Source organism: Macrosteles quadrilineatus, unplaced genomic scaffold (genome assembly GCF_028750875.1).
Source record: "Macrosteles quadrilineatus isolate MER2022 unplaced genomic scaffold, UCM_ALF_1.0 Scaffold_7__1_contigs__length_78375512, whole genome shotgun sequence".
NCBI classification, from domain to species: domain Eukaryota; kingdom Metazoa; phylum Arthropoda; class Insecta; order Hemiptera; family Cicadellidae; genus Macrosteles; species Macrosteles quadrilineatus.
In genome coordinates, this window is record NW_026542600.1 from 64,115,528 (window position 1) to 64,127,765 (window position 12,238).

Here is a 12,238-nt window from a genome sequence, read left to right on the forward strand (position 1 = left end):
TTATTTGATCAGTAAAAGGGACATATAGTAAGTATATGGTACATCATTATTAGACAGTTCATAAATTTTTGTTATCTCACACTCAACAAAATAATATTAATCATGTCTAATCAGCGTTTTCATTATCTGAAATCGTATTCAATGAACAACATCAACATCAACATTCTCTCGACATCGGATTATGGGCATCCAAAAGATGAATGTAAATATTGCATTTTGTTTACTAAAGTTATTTTTTACAGTAACCTTATAGCAAAATAGTTTCATGCAGAGTAACTTAGCAACATATCATTGTGTTTTTCTTCTTTTTTTAACATAATTTAACTTGAGGCCTACATGTAGAGAAAATAGAGTGATATTTGTAATGATGCAGTGTAATATGTTAAATTGACTGTTTTTATCCTATTATTAATGGGATGTAAAAATTATGTGAAAAGAAGAATGAAACAATCAATTCTGAAACTAGCTTACTTCCAATAATCAGGTTTAATAAAATGTTTGAGGGTCCTTATACTTTTGAACAGACAATGTCAGATAAACCAAATGTTAGACTTTCTGAGGGAACTTTTTGATTGAAGTAGTTTTAGTGATTTTTCTCTATTTGAATTAATGAAAATTTGAAACTTGAAAAAATACTCCAATTGGAAGAACTGTGGTAATAATTAATACCTATAGGGAGAAGTTCAATAGTAAATCTTGCCCAGAGGGACAATTATTCCTCATTCAGTTTTACCAACAGCTAATGAATTCAATTGAACCCCTTGTTATGTTAAGCTTTAAGTCAAACCAATTAATTGTTGTTGGTAAAGATGAAACATACATCGCATAAATTATTTTACAAATATGTACATGGTTACAAATTTCCTTCCCAAAGCACTACTTGAGAAGGACTACCTCCAGGTACTCATTATAGCTCAGTGATTTTTACCCTCAAGATTTTTTGCTGGTTTTGTTGTATTTTTGTTGTTCCACTATTTTGTTCTGATTGATCAGGATCAAAAGAGTTTTGGGGGCATATTTTTTAAATACAGTAGAACCTAGATTTTTCTATTCAGCCCTCAATAATCCAAATATCTAGTAATCAGGCTCTATCTCAATACTAAAAATAATATCCTAAATTCCTAAAGGAAATAGTACCGTATGTATGTAATTTCATACTTTAAGTAAAGTACAATATGGAACAGTTCTAAATCGTACAGTAATTTAATATGAAATTAGATAGATAATCATTTCTAACATTCGATTATTATTAAGTAGGTACAGTAATTAATAATGCGCAATGCCGAACTGCACTACTACAGTACTGGCAAGTTACTGATAAATTGGGGGACAAAACACGGAACCCACTTACGTGCACTCGCACCCGCTCATAATTAAGGTCATCACTCCTAAACTGCAATTATTTATTGTTACCCTATTATTTTTGTCACCGCATTGTCTCAAACTTTGGATGTCTCAAATTCACTAATGGGTAACCCTGATTTAAATTTTAAGTGATTTAAATGGCATCTTGATGGTCCGGCCTTTTTCTAAATTTGGCCTACCAGTGGCCCATTTGAGCCTGGTTATCGAGCAGCTAAACTACAAAAATAACTGTAGAGTTTCAAGTTTGTAGCGTAGCGTATTCAATATATCTGGAATATTAATTTAAAAACTCTCGTTATGCATAAAGTGTAAGCTGTTTAGGATATTTTAATTTAACACTCTCCACACTCTTAATGAAGGCATTTTTAAGATAAAAGTTTGACACTGATACACCCTAACCAGAGATCTACAGTAGACTCCCTCTTATTCGGACTCCTCGGGACCGAGGCCAGTCCGGATAACGGGTTTTTCGGTTAAACTGACGACCCCAAAAACTCGTTAAAACGGACCGTTTACTGTGATATTCAACTTAAATTTAGGAGAGCATTGTATTTAGACGCGTGATCACTGGTCTCAAATCTTTCCCACGAGAACAGTCGTTTCAGTCCACTTCCTGCCGATCAAGTCCGGTTAAACCAATTTGATGATAAAAATTGTTCGGTTAAAGAGATGCCATTTCCGCAGAGTGTAGTCCGGTTAAACCGATGTCCGGTCAAAAGGTGTCCGGATAAGAGGGAGTCTAATGTATTGTTTCCAAATGTTTCATTAAATTTTATAATGTTGCTTACTCATTTAGGTTGACATTTTAATAACTTTTAACAGCAAAAATAAACAATTAGTCCAGGCAAATTAGACATATGCTCCCCAAAAAATCGTCTAAAGCTGGAAAGTGTTTTAATGCCTTTTGGGGGTCCCAAATAAGAATCCTTTGAGTTTGCGACGGATTCTAACGTCTGCTTAAGTTTTGGGAGTCGAAAAACTATGAAAATGTTGCACTTTTTTCAGTTTTTCGCTTATAACTCCTAAATAACGAATCCTAAGGAAAATGTTGTTCAGAAGTGTCTTTTAGTACATTAAATTCCGCTTCAATTGATGCTAAATACGTCAAAATCGGCCAAGCCGTTAAGCCGCTGTAGCTTTTCAAAGTTGGGATATTTTCATCAACATGGCCAAAAGGTTGATTATTTGACCAATTTTCGGCTTACAACTCCTAAACGACGCATGCTATACAAAAATGCACCTGTAGTTAGTTTGGAAAACACAATATTCGGCGTAGAATTATGATTATGAATTATTAGATAGTGGTTTATTCCATGGTTATCATCCAGAGGTTTATCCAAGAATGTGTGAAGGGAAGGGTAGCAAGACCCCCTATGTAATTTTAAATCTAATATTGTTATCTGGGGTTAAAAAAATTCTAGGATTTGTCCTAAGCTTCCATTTATACGATCCCATCTCTGGACACTCCAAAATGGTATTAAGCGATTTGAATATACAGGGTGACTGAAAAGTAACTTGCACCCCCCTTAACTTTTCAACCATTTGAGATATTTGAAATCTGTTTTTGGCAACCTTCTTAGCTATAAGGGGCCACAATAATCATGGTAAATTTTGAAAATTTTGCCCTTAGGGGTAGTGGGGGTAGGGGGTAGCTCAAATTTTTCAAATGACAAGTATAGTCGAGTTTGGTATCATTTTACAGGTCTTGACGAAACGTACAAATTGATATAAATAAAACCAAAATCGGCCCACTAATAACAAAATTGCGCCCTAAAACGTTTCAAATCCAAATAACCATGAGGGTGGCTGAAAATTAACTTACACCCCGTTTAACTTTTTAACTATTTGAGATATTTGAAATTGGTTTGCGGCAACTTGTTTGGATATAAAGGGCTACAATAATTATGGTCAGTTTCGAAAATTTTGCCCTTAGGGGTAGTGGGGGTAGAGGGTAGCTCAAAATTTTTAAATAGCAAGTATGGTCGAGTTTGGTATCATTTTACAGGTCTTGACGAAACATAACAATTAACATAAAGAAAATAGAAATCGAACCAATAATAACAAAATGGCAGCTAAAAATGATTAAGACAATGTTTATTAAAAGTAATTTTGAACTGCCATTTTGTTATTAATGGTCCGATTTTTATTCTCTTTATATTAATTGTTATGTTTCGTCAAGACCTGTAAAATGATACCAAACTTGACTATCATTGTCATTTGAAAATTTTCAGCTACCCCCTACCCCCACTACCCCTAAGGGCAAAATTTTCGAAATTGACCATAATTATTGTGGCCCCTTATAGCTAGGAAGGTTGCCACAAACAGATTTCAAATATCTCAAATGGTTGAAAAGTTAAGGGGGGTGCAAGTTACTTTTCAGTCACCCTGTATATTCAAATCGCTTAACACCATTTTGGAGTGTCCAGAGATGGGATCGTATAAATGGGAGCTTAGGACGAATCCTAGAATTTTTTTAACCCCAGATAACAATATTAGATTTAAAATTACATAGGGGGTCTTGCTACCCTTCCCTTCACACATTCTTGGATAAACCTCTGGATGATAACCATGGAATAAACCACTATCTAATAATTCATAATCATAATTCTACGCCGAATAATGTGTTTTCCAAACTAACTACAGGTGCATTTTTGTATAGCATGCGTCGTTTAGGAGTTGTAAGCCGAAAATTGGTCAAATAATCAACCTTTTGGCCATGTTGATGAAAATATCCCAACTTTGAAAAGCTACAGCGGCTAAACGGCTTGGCCGATTTTGACGTATTTAGCATCAATTGAAGCGGAATTTAATGCACTAAAAGACACTTTTGAACAACATTTTCCTTAGGATTCGTTATTTAGGAGTTATAAGCGAAAAACTGAAAAAAGTGCAACATTTTCATAGTTTTTCGACTCCCAAAACTTAAGCAGACGTTAGAATCCGTCGCAAACTCAAAGGAGTCTTATTTGGGACCCCCAAAAGGCATTAAAACACTTTCCAGCTTTAGACGATTTTTTGGGGAGCACACCCTATATTTGATCTAATTTGCCTGGACTAAATTAAAAAAACCACCAAATTATTTTTGTTACTGTTTGTTAATGTAAACTCCTTTTAATTCAATCTGTAAGTATGCCATTTAATTAAGCGCTGCCATTGTATTAATTTCTTTCATTGTTAATCCATACAAACACATAATTCGATATGTGGTAATGTTGCTGTTGACTATAAAACTTCATTAGGCATGTAAATTGTTTTTGGAGGGGTGTTTTGTTCTTTTTTCCTCCACCCTCATGTCCAAGATCTGTATGTTCCTTGTAACATTTGTTTTATTTGGAATACATCTTTTGTTTGATTTTTAGTTCTATTTGATCAATAATCTGGAACTAGGGCTTTTGTTTTGTAAAAATCACCACTCTCTATTAATAATATCTTTTATTCCACTCTGCAGATAAACTGGGGTGCCGTCTTTGCACTTAACTTGCTCTACCTTTTCTTCTCATGGCTTACATTTCAAACAAGACAGATAAGCCTTGAGATGGAAAAGAATAAGGAACAAAAAAGAGGTGAAAAGATAAAAGAGGAGCAACCTAGAACAGTTAAAAGAGAAAGGAAGAAAATTAGAGTCCGATCCAAAGAATCGAATCAAAGGAAAAAGTGACGTGCATCTTTTTGGACTGACTGTATTTATTTTGTTTAACCCTTACTTTGGGAAAAGTCAAATTTTGTCTTGAGAGTAAGAAACAACAACAACTCCAAAGTAATGTGTATACAGATCAAACTTTGCAACATTTGTAAATAAATTATTGATGCCAAGTTTGGTTCAAAACCTTGTTCAATTCAATGATCTTATGTTTTAGTTTTGAAATAAAGCATTGCATTTCAATACAGTTTTATGATTTTCCATTTAATTTGTTAAAGTCTGATTGGAAATCAAATTAATAACTATGATCAAAATGATTTATTACTTCTTACACATTAATAATATGAAAGACTGGATAGAAATCTTTTATTAAATCACTGACTGAAAGATTAAATACTTAGGAATATATTTTTTTCCAACCACTATTTACTTTAATTTTTCGATACACTACTTACTTTTGAATTCTATTTAAGTGATGTGTTGCCTTTGTGATATGTCACTGCTAAACACATTTCACCCTCTCCAATATATACGGTAATGAACAAAATCCTGCAGCATGTTTCCAACTTGAACACTCCTGAATTCAGGAACGAGGTTTAGATAAAAAATTAAAAACCCATATTCTTGTGCAAACTTTTATTTCACATTAGGGCACTTGAGAATAACTCACTCACCCAGAAACTTTCAGACACTAGAAGACAGATGTTAAGTGAAGAGTTTTTTGACTAAATTATAAAAATGATTTTCAATTCTAGTTAATAAGACGTGACAAGTATATATACATATGATACAATATACATAATATTCCCTCACTTAGGTTATCTTTATTGTGTCTAATATTAATCGCAATTGTTTCGGTCCTTAGAGATAACCTATAAAATTACAAAAATATACAGTAGTGAATCTAGTTCCAATATAATAAAATTACCAAAATATAGCAAACGTATAGTGTAATGGTTCTAAAACTACAATCAATTTTAACACAATATTATGTTTGGTTCTTTAACTATCAGAATGGGAACGTAAATATTAAGTATAAATATACCACTATTAAAATTATCTATAATCTATATATTTTTTAAGAAATTTAAACTATACAAATAAAAACAATATAAAACTTGGGACATTGTTAAAAATATTACTAGCCTACAATACATATTTATTTCAATCATCTAGTAGGCTATTTGTTCAGAAAAAAGACTTGTAAATTTACCAAAAAAGGAATCTACTAGGCACCAAATGATGTTACACAATTTCAAATTAAGCCACAATCGATCAAAGAATGGTCTAAAATAGATAATTGAATGCCATATAATGGCAGATAAAAAAACCACTAATTAATTACAAACAATCGCAAAAATGCTAATGTCTGATCCCATATACCGACAACATTTTACCAAAATACTAATATTAGACTGTATTTTTCCAGCAAAGGATAAAAATGAATATTTTTGTGCATTACATTAGATTTTTAGCATATTTTTACCACCAATACATCAATGCTAACACAGAATATAGTTCAAATACAGAAATTTGTACAACACTCTGACTGTCAGGATTTTAAAGAAGATAGTGAAATCAACCAATTCTCAGTGAGTTAGTTAAGCCAGAAATATTTAGAGAAGTAGAGTTCTTACAACGGTCTGAATGGCAGTGAATAGAATACACAACAAGTAAATGATACAATAATGGTTGAAATTAGACAAGGTGAACTTAAAATGTCCCCCCCGATTCTTATTTTTTACAGATCTCCAGAAATATACTCTACATTTCCAGTAAGTTGGCCATATAGTATTCCATTTTGAGTGTTTTTATATTTTTAACCAGTATCTTATATTGTGCAATTGGAAGAACAAACTTAAATGGTAAGGAAGAATGGTAATGCAATTTGCAAATGCAAACAGTTTCCACTTGTTGCCGTTTTTGCTTGGATATTTTAAAAGGCAGGGTTGTAACGTAACCAATAATAATTTTGAATATTTGATTACAAGTTGCAATATAGGTGACTCAGTGGTTCAGTCAATATATCAGCACTGTTATGTAAACAATTATCTTTCTTACATTTATGATTGCTTCAGAAAAAAAATCATCTTATAAGACACAATATGTTTTTTGTTTTTTGGGGGGGGGGGGGGTATGAATACCTTACTAATATTTTATATTGACATTTGTTAGTCAGCATTGTTGGGATATTACTTTTTTAGCAAACTTCCAAATAAGCCTGAACTGATAAAACCAGCAACCTACCCCATCAGACCCATCACTACTCAAAATATTAAATATTAAAACATCTGTAAAACTGTGTTAAAAGACGTTGACAGAATCTAGATTCGTAGAAAGAATTAGCCTCTGGGCCCAGTGTGCTTGCCTTTTCCTTTGCCTGCAAAGTTTTATTTTTTTTTCAAAATTCGGGTGAATCAAGTTTTTAGCAGGAAAACTAATTCAAAAAGATCTCAAAGATATAATGTATACATTGTTCTAAAAGCAGTCTTGATATTGGATTATTGAAAAATGTACCTCCTAAAAATTAAAGACAATTTGTTTACTAGGGGGTTTTACTAATAAATCACAACTAAATGTTCCATGAACATGAATTAACAAATATTTTGTAACTAACTCAAATCTATTAAAGCTTTCTTACATCAACGATGGAGAAGAGGATGTAAATATAAATGATAATATATCTTTAAAAATAAAATTATAAAAACACAACAGTTTTCAAAGAATCACAATAGTTCTGAATAGTTTCAGACAAACAAAAAACACTTAATAAATACAATGAATTTTCTTATTTAAAAAATATGTTAAAACATAAAAGTATACTTAAAATAACAGTAAAACCATATTTTCTGTAATAAACTACATTATATCACATAAAGAGTATTTTACGCTTAAACTCTGCTCAGTTCTACATGGAAATTACAAAAATAAATACAGTAAAACTCTGACTATCCAAATTAAAATGGGGATCAGTCCATTTCGGGAGTCAAAGGTACAGAAGATTACATCCAATCCGTTGTAGATGATCACTGTTTCGTTATGTACTAATTTGGGGTACTTATACAGCTGTAGATGCTTAACTCAATGAGAACACAAACAACATAATCTGACGGATCAGTGGCAAGGCAGGGCTTGAGGGGGTGATGATGGCTTTACTATTCTGCTAAAAATAGCATGTAGGAATAGTGGATGCATTGTTGCTTTAGTAACAGCATTTTAGGCACTTGTTCTTCGCCTATCTACCCCCCTCAAACTGGTTTTTTTTTATCAATTCACCAAATAGCGATTTGCAGAATTTGGAATGCAGTTAATTGAGTTTTGGATAGTTAGAGTTATACTGTAATTAAATCGAATAACAAAACAAATTTTAACCTTTATGATTGGTGCATTTGATTCAGCGGTCTAAGGCTGAAAAACTCTTATAATTTTTTTTTTTTTATATAATCATTTGTTAGAAAGCATTGCTCTCATACAAAAAGTTGTAAGAGAAAAAAACATTTGTGTAAAATGTACAATGATAGGTTTTGAGAAAGATTTTATCAATATCAGAACTAAACATTGGCACCACACCGTGCTTGTTGCACCAGAAACTGTATATAAAACATGTTTCAATGATTATTTCCATCCGTTGATAGTTTTATAGGAAATAATGTTAACATTGATTGCAATTTTGCACATGTTGTATCAATACAATGTACATAATACTCTTCAGCCTAATAATTTTGAGAGCATATCAAACTAAAATAAAAGTTGAAAATCTAGTTAAAATCATTGTAATATAACATTTGACTGTTAAAAGAATATTCTTAACACATCACTAAAACAGAGTCTGTTGTCACAAACTTAGGTTAAAAAGGTCAAAAATGTATGTTAAAAGTTAAAATTATCAACAAATAATATTTGACAGTAAAAAGAATATATTTATCCTTAACACAACACTAAAATAGAATCTCTTGTTTCGAAATTAGGTTGTACAACTCGTGTAAAACGTATACCTTATCAGTCATCATGTATGTATAGTTAAGAATTTTAGCTTAACTAGAAGTTTCCCAAAAGTTATAGAAGATATGCATTACAACTTGGAACTTACAAGTGCATATAAATTTACACCAGTACAAACATACAATGCTACAATATATGGTGCTTATCAACAGGGTCCCCACTCAAACTTGAAAATGAAAAGCGCAGTTCATCCCTGCTTTTCTCCAGTCAAATGTGCATATTTTTTATAAGGGGCAATAGTCTTGGCTGGGTATGCAGAATCACGGTGGTATCAAGCGTACCTTACAGACAAACGGAGCAGTGTAGGGTCATCACAACAACGTTCCTGATGTTACCACAAGTAGGCGACAGACTTTAGCCAGATCTATGTGATTCCAATTCCGAATTTACAATTATCAGAAGATGATGATGATGTTTATGCAATTGTGGGAGATGTTTACAGTCGCTAAAGATGATGAAGATGATGAAGTACTCTGCAAACATGGGAGAAAATTATGTCCCCGCAATCATAGAAGATCTTTATAATTTTACAGCAAATGTAGAAGACAATGGTGATATCTCTGCTACCGAGAGATAGGTTAACACAAAATATCGAGGATCAATGTTTCCTCATTACCCTAAGTATTGACAGTATTGTGGAGGATAGAGAATCAAAATACGCCCATCCCTATATTTAAGGATTGATCATAGTTTCAAGTTTGAGAGAGTACCCTAATCAATCATTTATATTGATTGAGAAACGGAACTTAAACATAAATCGCTGTGCACAATTGAGGCGTAACCAATAAGACATGACAAATTAACTACTTTACACACAATCCATCCAGATCCTCAATTAGATTACCTATTGCCAACATTATTCACCGCTAGTTTTGGAATTTATTTTACTCTCTTATTCACACACTTTTCTATGAGTTTCTCTTCAGTTACCACCAGTCCATTTCTGGTTGCAGCAAATTTTTCAACAGCTTCTGGCGATATCTGTGAGATGTGGCGCAAATCTATCCTCTCCAAAGAGTTGCAGCGGCTGAGATATTCGAGGGAAGTTTCTGTGAGAAGACGGCAGCCAGCAAGGTCTAGGGAGACCAGGGTGGTTATTGTAGATGCGGGAGGGGTTCCTAACTGTGCAACTCCCGCATCAGTCAGTCTTGGGCATGACGACATGTCTAGATGAGCCAGATTGGGCAAGTTTTGAACGACATAACGTAATGAAACGTCTGACAGATCACAACCGGCTAGTTTTAATATTTGCAAATATCTTAAACGAGATTTTGTGTCCACTAATCCTGGTCTAGAATCAGGAGGCGGGCTTAATAAATCACGTAAGGATGCATCATTGAGTCCCGTAACAAAACTCAGGTCGAGGGATGTGAGCGGAGGACACGTACAGGTTCTGAGGGCAGATGCCCCCATCCACGAGCAGCCTTGCAGAGATAGTTCCTTCATCTGTGGCAAACGCACCACTAGCCATGTCAACTGTCTTTTGGCAATGGCTGTCCAATCCAGGATCAATACTTCTGGTTGCTTCCTAACTATATTCATAAGACAAGCTCCTGTAAGTCTTTTACCAGATACGTCCATCCTCTTCCACAGAGAAGGGTCCCCACTTACGTTCGACCATACTCGACAGACCAGAGCGCAGCGAGCTAGATCTAAAGGAGTCAAATATGAAAATATATTAAGTAAACAAGTTCTTTCGACTACTGGTCCCGTGTTCTGTGGTTTCGCCATCAGTGGAGCAGGCCCACTCGGTTTTAAGCTAGATGGTCGAACAGGATACATCGGTCTCCGAAGCACTTTATTAGAACTGCCAATGAGCTGATATGCTAATTGAGTTCTTAGATCAGATTTTCTTGGCTCGTGGTTGTTGGAGAGGTCATCCAAACTGTGACTGTGCTTCACTGATGAGGTTCCATTCAAATGATGGTCGTTGTCTCCGGACCATCGCTGGAACATTCACAAACAATTGGCTAATATTATAAACATAAAAGTTAAGTAAAATCATGTTCAAGACAAACCATAAAATTATAATTTTAAGGATGATCAAATGCTTTAAAGAAATCGAGCTTGGTCTAAATACTCATAACATAATCAAAGTATCTCTCACCCCTAATTAACTAGGTGAGTCATAGATCAGAAGAGAGGCTCACAGGATGTAATGCTAATGAGAAGATTATGAAAAACGTAAGAGACAAGAAATATTCTAGACCCCTTCAGTGGGAATCGTATTACAAGGCAAAAAGGATATTCCTTCATAATTGGAAGCCGACTTAGTCCTGAGGAAGAAAGACTCCCATTGTAAGAAAAACATATTTATAAAAAATAGAGTTCCTAAACTGGCTAGAATTTGCGAAGCAAAACATTTGTGTAGAAGGAACTCCATGGAACTCTAATTCAAATTCGAATTCACATTCTAGTTCACAGAATATTTTGCTTGCCATTTTTTATTTTACTATGATTTAATTATTTCAATAATGATAATGTTTTGTATTCATCTCTTTACTAGTAAAAATGGGTAGTTACTGTATTTTAAAGCGAGTACTGTATAGCAGCCCTACCCCCATTCCTGAGTTATCATCAATGTCTCCCTTCATTCTTTTGGAAGAAGGCAATTCACTGTCCATTGATGTGTCATAGTAGCTGTCATTGCTTGAACGCGACCCATCTGAGTCAACCTAAACAACAAATTTAAATAAATGAAAACATAATTATAACTAATCAGAAATACATTTTATGTGACTTCTTGGGATTTTTATATAAAACCCCGATTTTGCTTTCAGGCAAACTGTGCTGCAGATTCAAAAACAATAACACATTTCTAACCTCAGGTACCGTACAACAATTTGTTTAAATATAGAGGAGATGCACACACTAATTCATGCTCAATTCATTTTGGGTTAGTCTTAAATAGTGGTTCAATAAGTCCTTAGAAAAATATATAAACACCGGTCATAGTACTGCAAATGGTTTGTTTACAGACAACTTCACTATTTAATTAACAGCTGACAATAAAGTTTCTGTCAAAATCGTCAGCTGAGTTCATTTGTATTGTTGATTTTGTAAACAAATCTCTGTGCATTTTGAAAAATTAAAAAAGTCAATTTTGAGCGGTTATAAAACATTTATTTCTGAAAGGTTTAAAACCCAAGGATATCAAAGCTGAGTTGGATTGAGTTCATGGCACACCTGCTCCTGTATTTGTAACTAACTGTTCACAACTGGGTAAATGCG

The 12,238-nt window shown here is 33.6% G+C and overlaps 1 protein-coding gene and 1 long non-coding RNA gene across 2 annotated transcripts in view; one reads left to right on the forward strand and one right to left on the reverse strand.

Annotated features, from left to right (window-relative positions):
- Nucleotides 1–126: 126 nt before the first annotated feature.
- Nucleotides 127–5,248, forward strand: LOC128997742 (uncharacterized). The gene is made up of 2 exons (XR_008491138.1): nucleotides 127–202; nucleotides 4,814–5,248. It is a non-coding gene; the product is annotated as an uncharacterized LOC128997742 (long non-coding RNA).
- A 378-nt stretch (nucleotides 5,249–5,626) lies between these two features.
- The window catches only part of LOC128998070 (jmjC domain-containing histone demethylation protein 1), a 54,904-nt gene continuing 48,292 nt past the window's right edge, over nucleotides 5,627–12,238 (reverse strand). The window contains exons 13-14 of the mRNA XM_054424047.1: nucleotides 11,566–11,682; nucleotides 5,627–10,954 (exon numbers count right to left, since the gene is read on the reverse strand). Of these exons, the coding sequence (XP_054280022.1) occupies nucleotides 9,887–10,954; nucleotides 11,566–11,682 (1,185 nt within the window). The 3' untranslated portion in view covers nucleotides 5,627–9,886. The remainder of the gene's footprint in view (nucleotides 10,955–11,565; nucleotides 11,683–12,238) is intronic.